The 24,294-nt window shown below is 35.9% G+C and overlaps 1 protein-coding gene across 2 annotated transcripts in view; it reads right to left on the reverse strand.

Annotated features, from left to right (window-relative positions):
• TES (testin LIM domain protein) overlaps positions 1 to 24,294 on the reverse strand; it is a 40,601-nt gene that overhangs the window by 8,506 nt on the left and 7,801 nt on the right. For both annotated transcript variants that reach the window (XM_079150523.1, XM_079150524.1), the window contains exons 2-3: positions 9,247 to 9,332; positions 21 to 273 (exon numbers count right to left, since the gene is read on the reverse strand). In XM_079150523.1, the coding sequence (XP_079006649.1) occupies positions 21 to 273; positions 9,247 to 9,332 (339 nt within the window). The remainder of the gene's footprint in view (positions 1 to 20; positions 274 to 9,246; positions 9,333 to 24,294) is intronic.

Here is a 24,294-nt window from a genome sequence, read left to right on the forward strand (position 1 = left end):
CTCATGCCCCTATTATTTACCAATGCTTGATTCTGGACAGGAGGAGCCCACTCATAGGTAACAGTATTGATGGAGACATTCTTCTTGGCAGCAACTGGATTGGTCAATATCATAACATTGCGTTTATACATGGGAATTCCATCTGATTTTAGCTTTGCAATCAGGGTGGTGTACTTGGTGTCTTCAAAAAGTTTTCCCACTTTTCGGTCCTCTTCATTGCTCAAGAGGACATCATGCTCTTCTTGGCCACACTTGCAATTACGACATATTTTTCTATAATTTAGGAAACAAGTAGGAAGTGTTAAAGTACAACTAGTCATTAATAAAGTATTTGCATACATTTATAGTTCGCAAAATACTTTTAAACACATGCAATAAAATGGTATGTAAAGGCAAGTCCCTTTTTAACAGGGAAGGGATAAGTATCCATAAATTTAAGAAAGAAAGAAACATGAAAAATCTACTATTGCTTTATAAACTTCAATAAATGAGGTTATGGCTAAAAAGTGAAAGATCAAGGAGGCAGGTCTGAGGGCAAACTCACTGGGTGTATCCTCACCAAAATAAGTAAATAAATAAAGCCACCAAAAAATTACCACAACAAAAGATTTCAAATTTTACTGCATGTTAATATTTCAAGTTTTTTTTTAAGTGAGAGGGAGATTGATAACTTTTTTTTTTTTAGCAAAGACTATAATATTATTTAGGTTTATAGCCTTTCTCATTTCTTTTTCTGTCTTATTTCCAATTTCTTTTCCTCTCCATTCCTTTCCTATCATTTTCCCTTCCATATTTCTTCTTTCCCTTCCTTTTTTCTTTCTTTAAATTTTACAAGGGATACTAGTACACACTTAAAAAAAATGGGCCTAGTTTCTGAACTTTGAGAACTTGCTAGTGGGGAAAGAGACATTAATAATCTCTCTTACACATATACACAATACACACACTCCTATAAAGTGCATTTGTGACAGGAAAGACAAGTAAAGGTTACCTTGAGACAGTACAATTTTGATTTGAACTAGGTGAGGAAAGGACTCCTTAAGAAAGTGACATCTAGGTAGAGCTCTGAAGGATGTGTAAAAACATAGGTGTGAACTTTGTATGCGTACGTATATTTGGGAAGGGGGAAAGAACGGGAAAGAAAAAACCCACTCCCAACACTCTGGTAGAAAAGAGGAATATCTCCAGTGGTCCTGAATTAGAAAGAAAAAACCCTTAGGTCCCATAACCAGAGAAGGCTGGTATGACTATAATGAAATACAATGGCTGATAACAACACTAGAGAAGTAGGCAGGCATGAGCTCATGGAGGGGTTTGTAGGACACATCAAGGAATTTGGCCCTTCATTATATGAGCAATCATAAGAAACTGAAGGCTTTTAGGTGATTCAACAATATTATAACTATAATTTTAAATATTGCAAAGCCTGCCCCATGGAAAATGGGTTTGGATAGAATATATATGGAAGAAGAGAGACCAGGTAACATGTTAATTGTGCATGCAATTTGCTAAAGTGTGGTTCTTAGTAACAGGTTCTTGGTAACAGCTACTTCAGGAATGGAATTTACACGTCAGATGAGCTAATGTTATAGTCCAGGTAAGATGGATTATAGCTTGGAATAGGGTATGTGATGGTGGAAATAAATAGATTTTAGATCTTCTTGAATATAAAACTAAACTTTGTGTCAGATTTGGATGTAGTGATGGCTTTTCAAAAAATAAGCACAGATTTTTGAGATGAGTATGTTGATTGAAGGAATATTTAGTTTATGAACATAATAAAAAGAACAAAAGATTTGTGGTAAGGAATGGGGAAGATTGATGAAAATCTTTAAAACTAAATTATTGATAAGTATAAAATGCCTATGAGATTATAAAGATATCAAGTAGACAACAATATGTAAATCCAGTATCCAAAACTAGCCTGGCAGAAAATGCAATTTTGGGCACCAGAGAACAATACGTATGCATCTTAGTTAAACAGATCACCTGTGCCTCCTAGACAAAGTGTAGAAGGAAAAAGTTATTCACAGGTATACTGACTGACTATACATAACTGTAATGCATTAAGCACTAAAAGAGTTTAACTCATTATGTTCTATTGTGTTAGGCAGAATGCCTATACAAATCTTAAATTGAGCAAATATACCACTTATGATAACTTTGAAAATAAATACTACATTTCTAGAGTTCTTTTGAGAAAGTAATAGGTGAATATGTAATATAAGAAATTAATTAATTAAACCATTTTCTAGAACAAGGTTATCATTTTATCTTGAGGAATGCACTGTATTTCAAATTATCAATATTCCAAGACAAGACACTGGGGCAATATATACTGCATAGTAATTTGCAGTGCGCTGCACTGTTGCTTGACTTAAGTTGTATTTTGGAAAAAGTGCTCGAAAGGCCCAACGAGGATTTTTCAGTTGGGAGGAAGGTAGTTCTACACGTCCTTGAAGTGGCAGAGAATCCTAACCACACTGTTTTTTCCAGTACTCTATTTACTGGTTATGACTTATTGGTACACATTCAAAATATTGGATTCCATACTATAGGTATTATGAGGTTTGAAAATAAAGTACCCTCTTAAACCAGCATTGTTGAATAAAACAAACAAGAGGGTCATAAGATTATAGATTTGGACACAAATGAAATTCTCATTGTAAAATGATAAATAATAGTCATTGTTGGAATGAACTACAGTGGAACCACTTGGCACAGTTCAACAATGGGAAAAAAAACAAACAATAGAATCAATGTGTTTCAATAAAGGTAGTAGGTAGCTATATAACAACTTTAATGGTGGGGTGGATCAACACAACTGGTTGATTTCCAAATATTTCACTTCCAATAGAGGTAAAAAATGGCATTGGCTTCTGTTTACTCAAGTAATTGATATGTGTACTGCAAATGCATGGATTATTTATAAGTCTGTGAACAAGGAGATCATCTTGTAAATTCGTTGGATTTTAAAAGGTATATGCTTAGCATATTAAAACAATGCAATTCAAGAAATCATCAGGAGGAAGAAAGAGTAGCACTCCTGAACCTGCTGCTGTCCAAGCCGATATCAGATTTGACATGAGAAGCCATGTTATTCTCAAATGTTAAGAATGACAATGTCAAAATCAGTCATGTTGTGCAAAAATGACAATGTATTGTCAAAAATGTAACCCTGTTTGAAGGGTTTTTGTTCCTAGCTATCAAAAATAATTCTTGAACAGGGCAAGAAAGTCACTTCTTTGTATACTGTGGAGTATGTGAAAGGATATCATATTGCACAATGTCCTGTTTCTAGGATAGCTTATATATGTAAAAGAACTACAATGTTCTAGTGTCCTATTTATTCTAGATGATAAAAAAAGAATAGAAAAGCCCCAGATGATGATTTCCAACCTATTTTAATACATCTGTGTCAAGTTTGTTAAAATATTCACAGAAGTGAAAACTTGGGACATAATGGGTGGGTTTTCTGGATTTAAAATTCATATGAATCATGGGATTTCTCTATATCAAAAACAAGAAAAATGAACAACTAAATACTTAAATAAATCTCTTTGCCAAATAAGAAATTATCAAATAATCATATTTTTTGTTTTCTTAGAACTCTTTTCAGTACAGAAATGGAAAATATTAGATCTGACTTGTAAACATAAAGGAGGAAGAGGGAAAGAAGGGAAAAAAAGAGAAAGAGAGAAAGACAGGGAGAGAGAGAGAGAGATGGACAGATACGGGAACATGGAGAGGCAAACTACTTTCCTTGTGCACACAATAGACAGGAATCTTTATTTGGTAATAATTTGTTGAAGAATTATCATATTTAGTATAGCTATAAAAAAGTCTTACATTTGGTTATCTAATACTCCCATCTAGTGGAAAGGAGCATATTATCCTACTACAGTATGGTCTTTATTTTTGTTCAGTTTCCAAAAATAATAGAATTATTTACCAAACTATCATACTGCTTTTGGATGAGTTGAAAAATTATACCTTCTTGAGGGAAAAGAGGTGGGCATGGCAATTTAATTCCCAATAAATCCTTAATGGCATGCATGATAATAATTAGTAAAGCAATTGCCTAAAGGATCAAGGACATGTGATGAATAATGGACTTAGGGAAGAGTCAGGTTTTAGAATTTTAAAAAACCAACAGTAAAAGACAGCAAGGAAATAGCCTACTGGTTTCTAAAACATGAACTATGAAAAACTGTAGCATGTTTAAATAAATTATATTTATTGTGAAAGTGTTAAATATAAAGGGTTATACTAACCAATGATATAAGATCCATCCCTACAACTGTTTTATTATTTATCTTGGCCATCCTTGGAAGGACTCATATTCTGAAGACGACTGTTTCCCTACTCACCCCTTTATTCACCCGATATATATTATTAAGCAGGTAAAACAGATTAAAGCAACAAGTCAACAGCAGCAGAGATGAGGGAAAAAGAAACCACTAAAAAGTCATACCATGCCCAATTATCAGTTTTCTAAGTAGGGAAAACCTATAATAGATTTATTAACAATTTTAAATCTGGACTACAGTGTAGCCTCTTTTGTACCCTCACTCTCACATGGTGAGCTGTGGAACCAGGGCGGGTAAGAATCTGACTTGGGGCCAAAGGTTTCGTTGAGCTGTAACCGTCCCCACTGCAGCAGCACATCCTTCCACTGCCCTACACCGAAAGTTCCAGTTCCACAATGAAAAGAGCCACCTACGAACCACTAAATGAGAAAGAAACCTATAAACGCAGGACCAGGTGCTAAGAGCTATCTACCATGGAAATGTTATTACAATGTATTTAGTCTAAAAATTTTTTTTAAATCTTTTTCTTGTGGCCTTGGTCTACAGTGTCTTGTATGTGGGAGATGAGAGGTGGCAGAACAAGGGATTCAGAAGTAAGTTATTTTAAAACAGCCCCTTTTTTTGACTTTTCAAAAAGCTGTATAGATAGACGGGGAAGTTCTAAGGTATGGGGGAAGAGAATCTTTATACTAAAAAGTTATTTGTGCAGCATGTTTTGCGCTTAATAAACACATACACACTAACATTAACAGGCACAATAAGCCAAAATTCTATACTCAAAACTTTATGTAACAACTTGAGAGTTCTTGAGTTAAATCTGAGGGAGAGAGAACCAAACTACCCAAAGTACTGCCCCAGAAAAATACAGAGATTTATAGCTTCAAGCTAAAAGAAGTCAAGCAGGTATGCTTCAGCCTCCAGAAAGAGAAATTTTTTTTTTTTTTGTACCACTATTCATAAAAATTATTATTTTTCCAGGGCTAGTAGCAGAAACCAGAGTGCTCTGACTTGCAGCCAGCAGTCATAGTGATTTAAAGGAAGGCCATGGCACTGTTACAAACCGTAATTTAAGAAGGCTGGAAGCTGCCCTTTTGTAACAGGGATATACATATATGGACTTGAGTGTCGGCCTCTGTTATAGAATTCAACACAAGTATTAATCCATTTATGGTGGGGAATTTTTACTTTTCGGCCAGCACTAAACCAAATAGATATTCTGAAAAGACATATGCTGTAATCAAGTAATACTTTATTTTGTAAAATGCAACTATTTTATTGGAAGAATGATTAAATACAGGTAAGGTAAAACAATACTTCTATTACTTATAATGATAAATAATCTGTGGTTGCCATTAAACCTTCAATATTAAATAATTGGGTATAAACTCCTTGAAATCTTGGGTTAATAAGACATTTCATAAACAATTATCTTGGAAGCATACCCAACAGAGAGCAGTTCTTACTGGGTAGGAATCAGGCTCCCTTAACATTTTGTTTTCTCTGTCTGCTAATCCTGGAATATGGAAGAAGTACATAGTTAAAGGACCTCTCTATTGTCCATAAGGATATCTATGTCACAAAAATCACTTCAGAGAAGACAGACTGGTGAAGTTCAAAGTTCATTGGTCATGAAAGTGAAAATGCATTCATTTCTAATCTGCCATATGCAAAGTTGGTGATAGGGAAGTTTTGCAAGCTTTGGATTCAAATTCAGCTCTGCCATCTATATTATACAATAATACTAAGTCATATATGAAATGTGTATTAGGAGGATTAGGTATAAGCAGTACATAAAGTGCTGTGGAAAGCAGAATTCTATGTGGTCCCTATGACCTTTGCTCCTGGCATTATTCCCATGATTATGTTACTTTATATGGTGAATGGGAGATTATCCAGGTGTGCCTAATCAAATCACTCAAACCCTGGAAAAAGCATGACTTCTTTCTCTAGCTGGCGGCAGAAGAGGAAGTCCAGAGAGATTAGAGATACAGAAAGGATTGTAAGTACTGCTGGCTTTGAAGATGGAGGGAACTGCTATGTCAAGGAATGTGAGTGATTTATAGAAGCAAACAGGTACCTCAATCCCCCAGACACAAAGCATCAAATGCTACCAACACCAGGAATTAACTTGGAAGCATGTTCTTCCTCTGAGTTTTGAGATAAAAGCCTAACCTGGCCAATACCTTGATTCCAATTTTTTGAGACCCTGGATTAAAAAAAAAAAAAAAAAAAAATCAAGGTAAACATTCTCTCTATCCCTCAAAGCTTCTAATGTCTCACTTCATCTTGGACTTTTCAGTCTTCAGAATTATGGGAAGACAAATACAGGTTTAAGCCACCAAATCTACAGAATTTTGTTATCTAGCCCAAGCAGACTAATACAGGGGGCAAGAAATGCTCCTTAGAGGTAGTCCTCGACCTGAGATATTTTTGGATCCTGGTGGTGAGAGGAAGGTTCTGTCTAAGCAAAGCAAACATGCAATAAGGCACAGTAATTTCAGGGAAGAGCAAGCATGAAGCAGTTAAAGCACATGGTGCTTAGAAGGGAAGTGAGAGAGGATGGAAAAGCAAGCAGAGGTGAGATGCTAAGGTCTGCCATCAAGGGGCAAAAACTTTGCCTGAAGGATTAAGACCAGTGGAAACCAAGGGTTCTTAAACTCTTAAGTATATAACAATACCCATTTTCAACACATTATCCTTGTAGTTCTGTGGAAGGCCAACTGGTAAAGACATGGAGGCTAAGTTAACTCTTATTTTGTAAATATGAAGTTCTAAGAATTTCTAGAAATTAAAGATTACTATAATGTCGGAGGAGGAAGGCTACATGGGCAGGGCCTCCAGGTTCACCTTAACCAGGGAAGTTCTGTGTGTTCTATATGATTAGTACAGAATATTTTACTTCAAATGACTATTAAAAAATGGCTGCATCTGGAGGTCATCTGGAGGTCAAAGGCATCACCCTCTGGTCTTTCAGTTATGATGAAAAAGTCAGGGAATGATCAAGAATCCTAATGCAAAAATGAGCCTGGAGTCATGCCAGAAAGATGACAGAACTACTAAGAAATACCATCTGCACAGACTACATCAATGCCAGTGAGGCTGAGACCAAGGTCCAAGTGTTTTATGCTCTTAGATTCCCAGACTATACCTAAAATAAAAAGGTGATCTTCATGCCATAGAGAAATGCTCTTTATTGACATTTTTTTAATCTGAAAAATATCAGATTATAGGGATCTGTAATAGCAAAATATATACCAAATGAAAATTACTATAAGCTAAAGTTCAGCTATAGAGGAAAGGCGATTATCTCTTAAGAATGAGCTTTAAAAATCGCATTAGCAGTTTCTAGCAACTGCATAATTGAGCTAAAAAGATTATTTTAAGGTCATAAAGTAAAAATTATGCCCAGCAGAGGGCACTGCAGCCCTCTGCAAAGTTAACTGGTTGGCACAACCAGTGCCAGAGTTAAGATACGAAATACAATCAGTTTTTGCATCCTATTCTATCTGTGGGTCCCATATCCATGGATTCAACCAACAACAGATGGAAAATATTTTGGGGAAAAAATACATCTATACTGAACATGTATAGACTTTTACAAATTGTCATTCTTCCCTGAACAATGTAGTATTTACACAGTGATGACACTGCATTAGGTATTACATGTAATCTAAATATATATGGGTGTGTAGATTATATGCAAACACTACACCATTTTATGTACAGGACTTGAACATCCATGGATTTTGCTATTTGCAGGGGCTGGACACTAAGGGACAACTGTATTCTAATCCACAAAAACTATTTTGTGTTCAGTGATATTATCTTTTTAGAACATGGCAGATGTATTGCAATGCAGCACATAGGAGAACTACTTAAGTCAAGTAGTAATTTTAAAAACTTCCTATCATTTCTGGGAAGACTGAGATTCCTGTTGCCTTCACTATTTAGAAAAATTGTGTTCACTTCTTAAGACTTATTAATACACTAGCTTTTAAAGAACCTAACATCCCAGATAATAACCTGTTATATTCTCTTTTAACTTACATTGTACATAACTACAATGGCTGATGAAACTATTCTGGAGAGTTCTAATAAAATTTGTATTACAGAAGTAGTTGTTAAATGTTCATTGTTACAAGGCAGCTGACATTCTAATATTGTATAATTGATTTTTTTTTTTTTCTTTTTCCATTCTAGTAGGCTGATTCTAACTAACTGTGAGAATACATGTGAACTACAATCATGGTCTTGACAGTTATTAAGAACATTTATGTTCTTCATAAGAACATGTTTCAAATACTGGTTTAGATTTACATGATACACAACAGTACTTCAAAAAAAACATACAAAATTTATTTCACATTCACATTTTTGATCCACTAACCTTATCGTGAGGATACATGCACTTTATTCACACAAAGAGACTGGCAATAAAATGTTTTTTTTTCTCTTTAAAAAAAAAAGTGAAGTGTTTGAAAAACAAATTTGCTGCTGGAAATTTTGAAGATACCAAAATTAAACATTTTTTTCCTGGTAACTAGGATATGAATGTACAATTCAGTTTTCATATTTATCACTGATTGCAGAGAGATGAGATGTGAAAAGTTAGCAACTGTTAAGAATAATTATTAAATTAATAAATAGTCCTAGAGAATCAGCCCAAACTTATTTGCCACTCAGAAAAAGCATATTCAGAATTTTAGACTCAGAGAAAATCCGAAAGCAAATAAACAACTTTAAGTATAGTTCTTATGGTTCAATTAACTCAATCAAACATAACGAAATGAAGACATAATCACTGTATTTTTGTTGCCTTAGAAAATAACAGATCTGCAACTTAGTGACTGTGCCTGAGAACATGCAAAAGGCTCACACCATCTGTGGAAGTTTTGCCAGAGTGTACGTTACTAATGCTGTAGCTTCAAAACATTACCTCCAGAAGTGCAGTTCAAATCCTTCACATTTTTCTTTGCATTTTAAACAGGGAGCTCCAAATCCTTGCTCATGACCTAAGCCCATCTATTAAAGAAGAAAAACAACATGGAACTTTTATTATGTTTCTAAAAATCTAAAGAATTCGATAAATTGTGTTTTAATTCCACTTACCATTCCTATTAATATAACTGTCAAACAAATGTTGTATGAATATCACTTTGTTTAGTCAATGATGACACCCAGGTATGTAAATGGCAACTCCAAGTACATACATAACATACTTTATATTCTTATTGCTTTTTATCATGAAGTGAAAGGCATCAAAATACAACTCTATGAAAGATTACAAATACTCCAAGTCACAAAGTCATAAATTTATGTCTTTGGTCACTCTGCACCCTGGATACGGTAAGTACTTGGAATACTCAGAGAGCAGAACTTAAAAACAAGCCTAGGCCCAAATGACACATTTTGCAGTAAACAAGGAATGTATTAAAGATTTTAGGAATCATAACTAAAATAATGTTATTTTGTATTGTGACAAATATAATAGCAACAATAAATATTTATTAAACGACAGGAATACCATATTATTTATCTTATTAAAATCTTGCAAAACCTCATTAAAGGAAATGAAGTAGGAAATATTTTTCTCCATTTTAGAGATGATGCAATTGAAGCCCAGAGAGATTACAAAATTTCTTTAAGATCAAAGTGTCAATAAATGGCAAAGAAGAGATTTGAGTCCTGTTCCTTCTGACTTCAAGGCCTGTACTCACATGGGGGAGATAAAAAGGGGGATATACTGTTGCCCTTATTATAGCAAACCATTATTTTTTTTCTGTGCCATATAAAACAATACCAAGGATTCTTGGTATCCTACTGACACATGCCTAATAAGCAGAAGAGGTTGGGGTACAGATAGAGGAAGGACACACACAACCGCAACGTAAGCATTTCTAGCCAGCTACCCAGAATGAAAAAGACCACCCGGCTTTGCAGCATCACATCAGCAAATCATCAGTGACCAGATTATTCCATATTTTAAATGTCACATCAATGACTGTGACAAATTAGTTACCAGTTTGTGACCTGGAGTGGTAATTCAAGTTTGATAAATACTAGATCTTTTTCAATAGCACCCCCCCTTTTGTAATTTCCAAGCTGTGATTATCACTATGTAACCTAAACCACATTGTAACTTGTTCCTTGGAAGATCAGCCTGATGTGCCCTGACAGTTAAGTAAAGAAAGACCGTCCCTGTTTTTCTACATAAAATGACCACATCCCCTTACTATGTATGGGCACATTCAAAACCAGTGGGGTCCAAAGGCTGTTTAGGAGAACGATGTTATTTTTAAGTCACAAGCATAGTTGCTACAGAGACCACAAGACACTATCTGAAGTATAAGAAATCAGTCCAACTTCCAGTAACTAGACCTCAGCACGTTGTTCAATTCTACACTATCAATTTTCAAAAGTATTAAAATTTTCTAAATTGTATGTATATTTACATCAGCACTAAACCTACTTTTTTTAAAAAATAAAACTGTTTCCTATTACTGATGACCACAGTTCATAATACCAAATACAATGAGTTAAAAGACAGAGGGAAACTAGTTAATTGAGTTTTCGGGTCTTTTGTAAGGGAAAACAATTAAGAATTTTCTCCATTAAAATATCTGTAGTGAAATGAAGAGCAAATCTAAAAGGGTGTGTATTCTTTTTCAACTTGTTCTAGTTTTTTATTGTAGGAGAGTTAATAACCCTGGATTCACCTGGTGTATGGATTTGTTTTGTACTGTGTTCTTTTCATCTCTTAATCCCAAATGAAAATTAAGATTATATTATGGAAGATTAATCATACAACCACATAACTTAGCTTAAATTAGTGGCTTTAAAATTCTCATTATGAGCTCCACAATAAGAAATATTTTATCTCATGACAGGCTTATACACATACAAGACACACACACACACACACAAATATATTTATGTATGCAAAATACTATGTATATTTGTGTGTGTGTGTGTGTGTGTGTGTGTGTGTGTAAAATCTCAGAATTCTGAGATTTACTGGCTTAGGTAATATCTAGAATTAAGCTTACTTTTTCTCGAAATAAAGTTGCCTACCTAAACAAATTATTCCCCTGCTTTCAACCTGAGTCACACACACTATACACATACAGGGTTCCTTCTCTCTTTCTCCTTCTCTATTTCTGAATACAGCTAATATAACTAGAACCTCCATTACTCAGCAGAGCTTTTACAACAAGGCCTCAGTGTAACTCACTGCAGACTGATGAAGTCAACCCTGCAAAGGAACAGGCTGTTTTTTCCCTACTCACTTTTTATATTCTTATCAAAGTTCCTAGTTTATTTATAAGAACTGGTGGCACTGCATGAGTATCTGCTATTCTTAAATGCCCTATGCATTCTTATTCTGGATGGGACTGGGCATCCTCCTTGTGTGAGAGATCAGGAAACTAAAATCCAGATGATTTGCTCCTGGCTGCATAGCTAGTCAAAGGTAAACCTCGAAAAGTAGACAACTTTCTGAGAGCTTGATAACGGAGTGGCTTGTATAAGTTAGGGAAGTGGAGAAAATTTTTGAACAAGGGATGCCTGAAATGAGATTCAAAGGATGAGCAGCATCTAACAGCCAAGAAAATACTATACATTTGACAGTGAGGGAATATCACACTTAAAGACCATAGTGGAAGATGACAAGAGGGAAGTACTACAGGGTAAGGGACAGCCTCTGCGGCAGGAAGCAAGTTTTGTTTTGTTTTCCTTTTTCCAAGGAAGAAAGTAAAACTCCTAATGCATTCCTTATTATGTCTGGGGCTTCCAGGTTCAACAGCGGAAAGATATCCCTAGAGATGGGAGGAGACTGGTAGAGAGGAAGCCCTAGAAAATAGCCATACAATGCTGCAACTGGTATTGCAGGGTGGGTGGGGAGTAGGGACACTTCCAAGCTCTGCTGGCCTACCTTTACCTTGGCCAGTAGCCCTCAGGGCAGTTGGGTAGGGAGCCTGGGGAGTAGTGACCTGGAGAAAAGCAGTAATCTGAGAAAGTGGCTCTGTAAACTGCCCTTGGATGCTCAGAAAGCATTGTTAAAGGGTTCTTTTACTTGGTCCTGCTTGAAGGCCAACTTAATCTCCATACAGGCTTGGAGGTTTGTGCATGCCCAGAGAAAGTGCAACTTTCTACCTTTCCAAACTCACATACTTTCATCTTCCCCACACGCTCAGACATAAGGAATGAGAGGACCCTGGAAATACCACAGATGGCAAGAGAATAAAAGAGAGTGGAAAGAGGTCAGGGCAATATGATATTTCTCTCCTAACCTAATTGAAGTAATCTTGATTAAAAACAAATACATGAACAAGAACACCTAGTTTTCAAAAACACTGTTAGTAACTAAAGCAATTAGAGAGTTTCAGACTGACGAAGGACTTATTTTCCTAGGAAAATTTCAAGAAGAGAAATTATTTTATAACTATAAGTGCAGAGCTACAAAGCTTAAATCTCACTGACAACCCAGTACTGAAGATCTCTTATGCCACACCAGGAGAAAGCTTTTCTATGCTAATCCTCTTTATCAACCTCTATTAGAATAAAAAAAGCACAATGCAACTCCAACAAAAACAACTTGTGATTCAAACTCTACAATCTCCCTGTTCAGTCAATTTTTCCAGAATGAATTACAGTCTAGAATGCAGTGGCTAAATCCATTATAAATTACATTGTACAGTAGCAGACATACCTATACAGGTGTGAACAAAAGTTCTACTCGGCTCCCAACTGAGATTCTCATCGTTTTTTTGTGGGGCTGGGGATTTGAACCCAGGGCCTTGTGCTATGCAAGGCAAGCACACTCTACCAACTGAGCTATATCCCCAGCCCCTCAGCTCCCAAATGAGGTAGTTACATTTCTACTAGTCTCCCCTGGCTTTGCAAATATGTATCAGATGAAGGAAAACACTAATTCTATTCTGTATTTCAGAGCCGGATCTGCCCCAGACAGCTTGTTAAATCTTATTCCCAGACTTCTGGGAGCAGTGTTACAGCATCTGGGGTTCCCAAACTCTTCACAGTTTCTTTTTAGTTCAAGGATGTGGAGCCCAATCTGCGTGAAGAGCTCCACCCATTTCTCTCCCTCCTTTACTTTGTGTTCAGGATTCCCTGACCCCAGGATCCAGGATTCTCCTCTCTTCATCCTCAGTACAGACTACAACATCTGGTTAGGGGTCCTTCCTTCCTCAAGAGCAGTAGCTGTTATTCATGCACATCCATATCTTATTGGTTAGTTCCTGCCCAGGCAGGTGTGTCTGTGTTGGAGAATACACGGTGAGGAATAAGAACTAGGAAGGCATTTGTTTTAGTCAGTTTTTTCAGTACTGTGACTAAAAGATCTGATCAGAACAATTTTAAAGGAGGAAAAGTTTATTTGAGGGCTCATGGTTTCAGAGGTCTTAGTCCACAGAAGACTGGCTCCATTACTCAGGGCTCCAGGGAAGGCAAACATCATGGCAGAAGAGTATGGCAGAGGGGAGCAGCTTGCATCATCAGGAAGGAGAGAGAGAGAGAGACACACACACACACACACCACTCTTCAGATACAAAATATATACCTCAAAGCTACACCTCAATGCCAATCTCCTCCAGCTATACCCTATCACTTCAGTTACCACTCAGTTAATCCCTATGAGGGGATTAATTCACTGATTGGGTTAAGACTCTCACAACCCAATCATTTCTCCTCTGACCCTTCTTGCGTTGTCTCATATTTGAGTTTTCGGGGGATACCTCATATCCGAACAACAACAGTGTTGTTTAATGATATCCTGGTGCAAGCGAAGGATTGGGAGGGGATGGAGAAAGTGGTGAGCTGAGAAAAGTGTAAGCTACTCCCCTCAGGTAAGGCAAGCTGGATGTTTAGACAGTGAAGACTAGGTCCTTGAACTAGTGTAAACACCAAGATAGTGTGCCTGTGTGAAGTACCAATGTTGGAAGAATTAGTTATACAAGGTATTAAGGAAATGATCAAAAATTACATGGTCAGAATACTAGAAAACTAACAAAACAGAGAACTTTGAAAGAGTAGAAAAATCACTAGAAAAGTCAGGAAACTCTTATCTGGTCCTAGAATGCCATGGCCAAGTTCAGTGATTTTAAAATCATTTTTCTTCTCTGGGCTTCATCTAAATAAGGAAGGGATAAATTTGAATTTAAAAAAAAATTTAATTCTAAAATTCGGACTGAATCTTAGACTATCACCCAGGCTGGTCAAATTTAATCACTAGAGAATGATTATTTTAGAAAGCTAATATATTAGCAGCTCTCACAAGTCAGAATCATTTGGAATTCAGTTTGGAGGAACAGTCTGTAAAGTACACAAAGGAAACAAAAGACTTAAGCTGAGAGGGGTACAACGCAGTTCTGCTGTACATTACTATTCACCAGCAAATGTGATCTGGTATTCCCCACAGCACCAACAGTTGGTGCCTAAAAACACATGTTTTTCATAAGCACATAAGTACCAAAGCTGTCCACCTCATATAATTTTAGTAACACAATCTGGCCAGCATCAATACAAGGATATGACAGATTAATTTTTCTTCTACAGCATGCAAAAGAAAACAGGTCCTTTGGATTGACTATATTCGGAGAAACCATAGTTACCCTTTGTGAATACCTGTCGAGGTCCTCTGCAAAAGCCAAAATGACTCTACATATTTACCCTGAAACACTAGTCAAGACAAACGGGACTTTTAAAGTATCCCTAACTACAAACTTCAGAAACTGAACTTATATCCCCATGAACTGTGTCTCCAAACGCCCCTTCTCCCTGCTTAATTCAAAGCAAGAAATGGGAATGGAATCAATTTCTCCATATTCATAATTCCAAGCAGTCAAATAAGCTGGCAACATTTCAGGTTACCCTTTTGACCCAGAAGAGGGTATTGTATGTCAGATACTTTAAAGAAAAAGGGAAAAAAGCATTCAGAACATCTGGTATTTCAAACACGGTCTGAGTTGATCTGGAGATAATTTGGATCTGGAAGATATTATGCAGTATTCAGGGTGAGGTCATCTGATTCATGCTGTTTTCATAACCAAATTTCCCTCTGGCGCAAAGAATCATATGTGGTTACTAAATAAGCAAGTGTTACCAAGATTCTTTAATCACCTTGGAATGAAGCTGACTAAGGTAGAATATATGAAATAAACATTCTTTTTCTCTGGGATTGTGTGTGTCAATGTGCATGTGCACTTATCTACCTATCAAATACACATGCATATATATAATGCATATATACTCATATTACATTCATAAAGAAGCATTTCAGATCTTGCCCACATAGATTAATATCCTGGACGAAGGAACTGCATTTCTAAATCATTCCTCTTAGCACATGGCTCTTACAAACCTAGTGGTATTGGTGAAGTTCCTCATTCCCTAATCAATATATTTTGATTAATCTGTGACACAAAATTTTAAACTGTCTGAAAATTTTAGTTCATACTTATTGCCCAATCTCTACTAAAATTTTATCAAAAGAAAGAAAGGGGGGCTTAAATTACGTACGTTAATAAAAGAGACACCCTTCAACTTTTGTAGTTTGCTAACTTTCCCAGGTTAAAATTATAAAAAATAATTTATTGGGATTAGGAGGTATGATGAATCATTCCTAATAAAGTTTTCCCTCCCTCCTTTTCCTCCCCTCTCCCTCTTTCTCTCTCGACTTAAAAATCAAAAACTTCCTATTTCTCACTGGAGTCTGAAAATAATGAAGAAAAAGTTGCTGCCACTCACCTGGTCACTCAAGTGGGGACCTGATGACCTTATCCATGTGCAGGCATGCTTATTATGCTCTAAATCCTGGAAATTAGAGTCTGCTCCCTCATACCCACTCCAGTGCTCATGTTCCATCCAACCCTCACTATGTCATCTATATTCCTGATGGCTCCCTTTGTATAATATCATATTGCTGTTTCCAAAATTATAATAAAGACTAAAAGTGATCATAACATTCCCCTTGCCAGATGTTTTCAATGAGTTCAATGAATTCTACTTTTCTCAGCATGGCAGAGAAGGTCATAAAACCTGCAACTCCCTCCAACCACAGGCCTTTACCTTCTTCACACCTCACCCCAGCTGCTCTTAGCTTCCAAGGACACTTTTTCCTTTTTCTGGGTCTCAGCTCACTTTTTCCATCTGCCCAGATTCTACTCTTTATTTGGTTTACTGGCCTGATTCAAATGTTAATCACTCTTCAATTACCCCCAGCAAAATTCTTCTGATTCCCACAGATCTTGGTACAAATCCAATGATCTCGTCCTTCTTTACTGCAGTGATCCTTGGCACATCAATTTACCACCAACTGTCTGCTTTTTGTTCATATTTGAATTCTTGATGCCAACTACAGTGCCTTAGATTTACAGCAATGTTAGAAAGTTTTATTTCTTCATTTTAATTATCATGGACTTTACCTCAAGGAACTCCCATTGCTTTTCACAACAAGGACTCTGGAAGGGGTGAGCTGATATTCACTGAGAATTCATATTGCCGCCAGACATGGTTCTGAGTATTGTACATGGATCATCTCACTTTATCCTCATAACAATCCTAAAATAATCCAAGGTACTACTATTGTCTGTATTTTCATTCAGATGGAGGAACTGAAGGAGAGTTGTGCCTGTTCTTAACCACTACTGCCTAAAGACAGGTCATAACATGGAAGAACTCTAAACAAATATAATTTAGTGAATCATTTTTTAAAAAATAGGAATAGAATTCTTAACTGAAGACCAAAGGTTTACAGAATAATCGATTAACAGTCTTTAGTTGTCGATACTATGTATCCAGGAGCAAATGAGAATAAAATCTCCACTGTAGATCCTAGGATTCATTTCCCTCCCTTTAGCTTTTCCATGTAAGAAGTAAAAAGCCGAAAGTCCTACATGAATCTCTATTATGAAATCCTCTGTGAGCCAAGTGGGCTGAAACATTTTTGTTCACACACAGTAATAAATAATCATAGACTTTTCTGTTAGGAGAGAAAAGAAAATCAGTTATCTTTCAGCATAAATATTTGTAATAAATCCTATTATGGAGATACTGGGTCAATCTTCCTGAAACTTTAATGAATTAAAGTAAAATGATACACATCCAATATGCCTCTATTTTTCTTAAGGCAATACCAGAATGTAGATAGTGACAGAGGGCCTGCCACCAAGGCAATCTCTGTTGGCCTGTTAACTATATATTTATATGTATGTGTATATATATATATATATATATATATATATTTGGCTCTTAACTATAATACTACATTCTACATTTCTTATTTCTCCAAAATGAGACTTTTAAGATAATGTAATAATCTTAAGAGTAATATTCCTCATCTATAACTTCTCTGGAACAATGATTTTGATCTGAAAGAATGTCAATGATTCACTAGCCAGAAGCTCCTCCTTCCCAGACAAACCTGAGGCTGATTAGAAGGCACCCAAATGTCTGCACACCACCTGGCTCCAGTGATTAATTCACACATAAGGATCCTCAAAAGAGTAGGGTGTAAGTCAAGACAACACTCTAGGTTCTGATGAAAAACAGGTCTGTTTAAATGTTATAACAAGAGAAAAGAATTTTTAAATAAGAAGAAAGACTGAAGGAACAAATTATATCTGTTGAAAGATCTTTATTCAAAACATGTAGTCTTACCATTACTACCCTGATTTCTCTGCTGTTATATGAAAAATTCTATATATTATCTGGTAAGTCAGGCTATATGAGACAAAAATGAAATATCATTCTTTCATTTTTTTCCAAATCACTTAAGTTTTAGATTTATAATATAAACTTCTGTGTTAATTACAAACTACCCCAAAATAAAAACACTTATCATCTCATAGTTTCAGTGGGTAAGGAATTTGGGTGTGGCTTAACTAGATGGGCTGTCTCAGTATTTCCTCCAAGTCTGCAAGCAGCGGTCAGCACTGGTTGCAGTCATTTTTAGGCTTATCCAAGGGAAGACCCACTTTCATGCTTTCTCACATGGGCCCATCCACATGGCTGCCTCAAGACATGGTGGCTGGTTTCCCAGGATGAGTGATCTTCACTGAGAACATGATGGAAATTGGAGTTATTAATCTTGGAAGTAACATTATCACTTAAAATGTATTTCATTTTTGGCAGCAACTGACCGGGTCCAGACTATACTCAAGGGTAGGGGAAGACACAAGGGTATAAATATTAGTAAGGGGAGACCATCTTTATAGGCTGCCTACTACATTCTCTTTCTGTTTGGGTTTTAAATACAAAAACTAAGTGCTTTATGGCAAGGCAGACTTGTTATAAATGAAGAAAGATATAAAGGGTGCTTATTTACCACCTTGCCTTTATTTTTCTGTTTAATATTGAAATGTCTTCACTCAAATGGGCATAAAAAATGAGAAATTTGCTTCTTCCTTGTAAATGCTCTCCTTCACCACAATTCGTTGTTTGCTCACTAAGGACCAAGAAACAGTTTTCTAAAAGCCAATCTCAAAAAACTAAAGGATGAATGATCTCGCTGATAAGCAGATGAGGACATATAATGGGGGGTAGGAGGGGTTAGCATTAGGGTTAGGATTAGGGATAAGGAGGGTGGTAAGAGTGGAGGAAGGAAGTACTGTATAGAGGGAAAAGAGGGGTGGGGGGAAGGGAAAAAAAATAACAGAATGAATCAAACAACATTGCCCTATGTAAATTTATGATTTTTAATTAAAAAAAAAACTAATTTCAAATAAATGTTTTTCCATAATTTGTAAAAACATTGAAGGAACTAAATTAAGACATTTACAAATCACTTTCTAAAGCATGTTCTTGTCAATAAAAAATTCTATATTCTACTTAAAAAAAAAAAAAAAGTCAAGGGAGAAGATGATTTTTAGTCCCTAAATCTCATTTAATTTCTCAATATATATACATTTATACACACTTGTGTATGCACATACATAGACACATGATCACAAATCAGATTATGAAACACTAAAAAATATCAGGGTAGATTAGTAAGAAATTTCTAGAAACAAATTTATGAGAAAATTTCCACAATTTTAATATGTTCTCCTTAAAAACACTAAAATAAATCTTATCACATAATTCATCTGGAGATGAAATTAAGTAAAAGAAAAAAAATACAGTACTTCTTTATGATAAGGATGCTAACTTCCTGTTTCAAATTACATAGTATTTAAACTCTGCAGTTCTTACCTTCCCAGTACTACTTACTTACTTACGGAAAACAATGCATTCTCACAATATTAATAAGGGCAATATAATTTACACCTTTTGGCTTTTTTTTTTTTTAAGGCTTCCACTGTTAAGCAAGATGATTATAGGAAAAAATGTCTTAAGTCTGCTTTGTTTATGCTGGTTTCTCACAGACATTTTTCAAACTGAATACTATAAAATTAACTTTTATGCTGTTGAATAAAGGAAGTCACTCAAAATATCCACCAATAGAATACCTCTCCTATGAACTCAGAAAAAGCCTCCTAGTAAATCTATTACTGAGAAAGACATCACAATCAACAGGCTCTGACTCTGTCGAAATGGCTTCTTAATTAGGATTGGTTCCACTGAAGGACACAGCAACGACATTGCTTACACATGCACTCAAAGTCTCCTACGTATTAGCTATAAAAGGGATTTTGAAAATCTGATTCTAATCTGTAGGAGTTCCTTAAAAGAATGTGAATCACAGCAAACATTCCTAATCTGGTCTTATATCACTACAAGATTCACAGTTGGTTCTCAAGAGTGGTTACACACACACACACACACACTAAGAGTGGGTACACAGACAGTGGTACATAAGAGGCATTTATTAAGATGCAGTACCCCCAAGCATGAATACTGCCATGATTCTTGTTATAATTAAGAACTACAGTGTACTTTCTTCAACATTTTAACACACTGGTGGGATCATGAGGAGGGCAACTGCACAAGGTGATTTGTTGCCTCGTATTCCCTATCTCATCAGAGCACATGCAGAAAAGAACAGATTACAGATGTGTTTTCACATTTGTAAAAAATAAATAAAATAAAAATGCAGAAAGTCTTGTGATGTTGGCTGGAAGACTGGAAAGCTAGGCCCAATGGAGAGAAGACACAAAAAATGGGGGAAAAGGAACAAAACGGCAATCTGCTCATTCTCTACTTTTGCCCAGGATTGACATGCTGGGGCATTAAGAACAAAAACAAAGTTGTACAGCACAGATGGGGGTCTTGGAGACCAGGAGAAAATGGATGCAGAACTCTAATGCCAGACCCTTGATACAGATCCTTGCTTTATGTATTTACTGTCTAGCCTTTCCACACTATCCCTGGAAAACTGGAACTATGCTGACACCATGTACTTTAAAAACATAAGAGACTTAACTAATTCTTGATTAATTCATCTTCTGATTTTTTTTTTTTTTTTTTTTTTTTTTTCCTGATGGACTGGAGAAATGATTTGAGGCTGGCTGGGGGTGTGGCTTACTGGCAGAGTGCTCAATTAGCATGTACCAGACCCTGAGTTCAGCACCACCATAGGGGAAAAAAAGAAAGAAAGAAAGGGAAGTGGTTTGGATCACTACACATTTTGTCCTATATTTACAGACTATAGTACAAGGACTTCCTCACTAAAGAAGGTACACAAACATCATTTTAGATTTGTCTAGTGATTCAGGGAAATTGGACAACTTTCAAAACATGCATATACCACTTATTTACAACTAGGGTAAAATCTCAGTTGAAATTTAATTTTTATGTTGATGAAACCAACAACAAAGAAATCAAAATTGGATTTATCTAGAGTAGAAAGAGGGTCCATTCTCAAGCTACCAATGATGTTAGAGAATCTAAAGTAACCTGAGTCTTGATTCTTTCACATGTAAAGAAGGTAATTCAGAGTGAAAAAAGCCTTCTCTAAGATTTCTTCTATACCTTTCACTATGGGAAGTTGAAAAGACTTAAATTTCAACAATAGAAGGGTATCAGTTACAGTTTTGGTACTTAGCAAACCACTTGTGTTAGTTACCTTTTCATCACTGTGATCAAAATGCCTGACAAAAAGAACTTAGAGGATGAAAAGTATAGTTTGGGTTTACAATTTCAGAGGTTCAGTCCATGGTCAGCCAACTCCATTGCTCTGGGCCTGAGATAAGGCAGAACATCATGGAGAAAAGGTGTGACAGAAGAAAGCTACTCACATCATGGCAGCTGGGAAGCAGAAAGAAAAAGAGAGAGGAATCAGGGACAAGATAAAGTTCAAGGCCACACCCCTAAACTTATTTCCTCTAGTCATGCCTCACCTACCTATAGTTACAACGCAGTAGTCTATTTAAATTCTTAATCCACCAAATGAATTAATCCACTGATGAGGTTACAGCTTTTATAATCTAATAATTTCACTTCTGAACATTTCTGCATTACCTAGCACACTAGCTTTTATGGAGACATTAAAGATCCGAACTGTAAGACCACCCTTCAACAGTGGCTTAAAACAACAACCACTTATTCTGTAGTTTCTGATGATGCTATTTTGCTCATACTGTAGTTTGATACTGTTGGCTGGGTTCAACTGGATGGATCTTCTGGACAGTGCTGAGCTGACTGCATCCTTCAGAACCACTGGCTAGGGGAGCCTCTGCTGAGATGTTTCATCTTTGTTCTATGTGCTTCCTCATCCTCCAAGGCTGACCTCCGCTGGTTCACAAGGTAGCAACAGGGTTCCAACAAAGTAGGTAGAAGCAAGATCTCTCAAGGTCCAAGATTGGAACTCACACTTGCCACTACATTCTATTGGCTCAGGTATGTCACAAGGAAGTTCATATTAAAAGGGTAGAATAACAGACTCTAGTTTTTAATGGGAGGTACTACAAAGAACTGTGGTATTTTTGCAGTTTGCAGTAGAAACTCTGAGGAAGATTTTGATTAGAAAACATACCAGTTCCCTATAATAAATCATGATAGAGGACAGTGTTCAATTAGTGCTTCATCCAGAGAACGTGATATAGCTTTGACTCCTTTGTATGGCTATTTGCACATGGTATGTACTCATCAGGTTCAGGAAATGACTTAATTATAATTTTTAATTTCATCATAAAAAATGAAATCAAGTAATCTGCAAATTAGTAAAAGGAAAACAATTAAATCCAATAATATAATACATTCCAAAGTTAATGAACTTGAATTTTAAATGAATATTTCTTTGCCTTAAATTAATATCTCCACCACAGCCTCACAACTACTAGCATGGATTTCTCTTCTTCTTGACTTAGATATGTGACTACTTTGGAAAAAGAGTTTTATAAGTTGCTCTTCCAGTTGGGCATGCCCTCTACTGCTCCAGGATTTTGCTTCAGGTACTCATTGATCTTAGAAGGTTGACTGTTGTGGCAGCAAGGTGATGTCAATGCAAAGGTCTGAGCCAAGCCTACACATCAGCAACTAGACTTCAGCATGAAGTTTTTGCTTATCAGAAGATGGATACAATGAATTAAAAAAGAATCAAAGTTAAAGTGCGTAGATCCTCAGCAGTGGGCTCTATACTAGTGTAGTGGTATGTTTCCTCAATTCAAACCTATGCCTTGGGAAAGGTAAAAATTACTAAATTACTACAACACTTCTACTTCTTTTTCTTCTTTTTTTAAAGACTCAAATGGAAAATGCCAATGGAAAGCAAGGGTTTATTGACTTTTCACTTATGTACTTTTAGTTCATGCTATGTATTCTTCCTGTGCAATTCCTTCTTTGCCTAAGGAAATCTTATTTGTTCTACAAGAGTTGTTTTCTCAATAAAATACTCTCAGTCTACCCAATTAAAGTTAATTACTTATGCTTCTGAGACTTTATAATAGTTTTTTGTATTCCAATTGTTGCGGTGCTATTCAAATGCAGTCCTCAAACAGTGAGTTACCAGTCCATAATGAGACATGTAAAAAAAGCAGAGTAAGCAATTAAGGACTATTAAGCCCTTTGATGAAGTAATATTATGTCTGTTGCCTTTAATAACATTTTAATAAATTGATCCTGTATTTGTCTTAGCAATTCATTTTTCTTGTATTTTTCAAATATCAGACCATGATGGATTTTTCTTAAAAGGTGACTCCTTATCAAATAGAAAAGAAACACTATATTATACCACTTATTTCATCCTATCCAGCATTGTAATCAATTTACATATCTAGCTTACCTATGTTTTTTTTCCTCCTTCCTACTTTTCCTTCCTTCTTTTTATAACTACTGAAGCCAACCAACATCACAAAGTTTTGAAGAATACAAGCTCATTAGGTGATGCTAATAGGAATGAAGTTTAGATTTCTATAGTCTTAAATTTAACCTACAGTTTAAATATTCTCTATGAAAAACAAAGAGTACCTTTCATTGAGTCCCAGTTATTTTTATTGCAGTGCAACATCCTATGAAGGCAAAAACAGACCCTTTATCTTTGAGACTTATTCTATCAGGCTGTCATGAAGATATGCTCAGATAAAAACAAAAAATCCACCTTAATGTCTGCATGATCACTTTGCAATACAGCTTATCACTTCCTTATCACACAAAGCAAGGAAAGTTCCTGTGGCTTTGACTTATTAATGAACTCCCTTCCAAGGCATTCAAGCTAGGATTCAGCTTGCTTTTTTGCTAGACTCACTGTTCAAATAAGAAGCTATGCAACAGATACCCTGAAACTCCTCTCACAGTTTTTCTAGGTGGTTAGAATGTCACTATGATAAACATACAATGAATCATTCAGCGTTTGAGGATGAGTCAGAACTTCAGAGACTAAATACACTTATACAGAAGTAGCATTGCTGTCATTTAGTATATAAGACTGCAGCAATCTACACTGGCTGACTTCCCATAAAGCTTACTGCCCTGGAATAGAGCAGTGTTCCATTCTCAGAAGACTAGGCAAGGATCAGAGAAAATGGCAATTATAAATTTTATTGTTCTTTTTTGAATATGACCAATATAGAAAATTATGGTCATACATCACTT

Source organism: Sciurus vulgaris (assembly GCF_902686455.1).
Source record: "Sciurus vulgaris genome assembly, chromosome: 8".
NCBI lineage: Eukaryota > Metazoa > Chordata > Mammalia > Rodentia > Sciuridae > Sciurus > Sciurus vulgaris.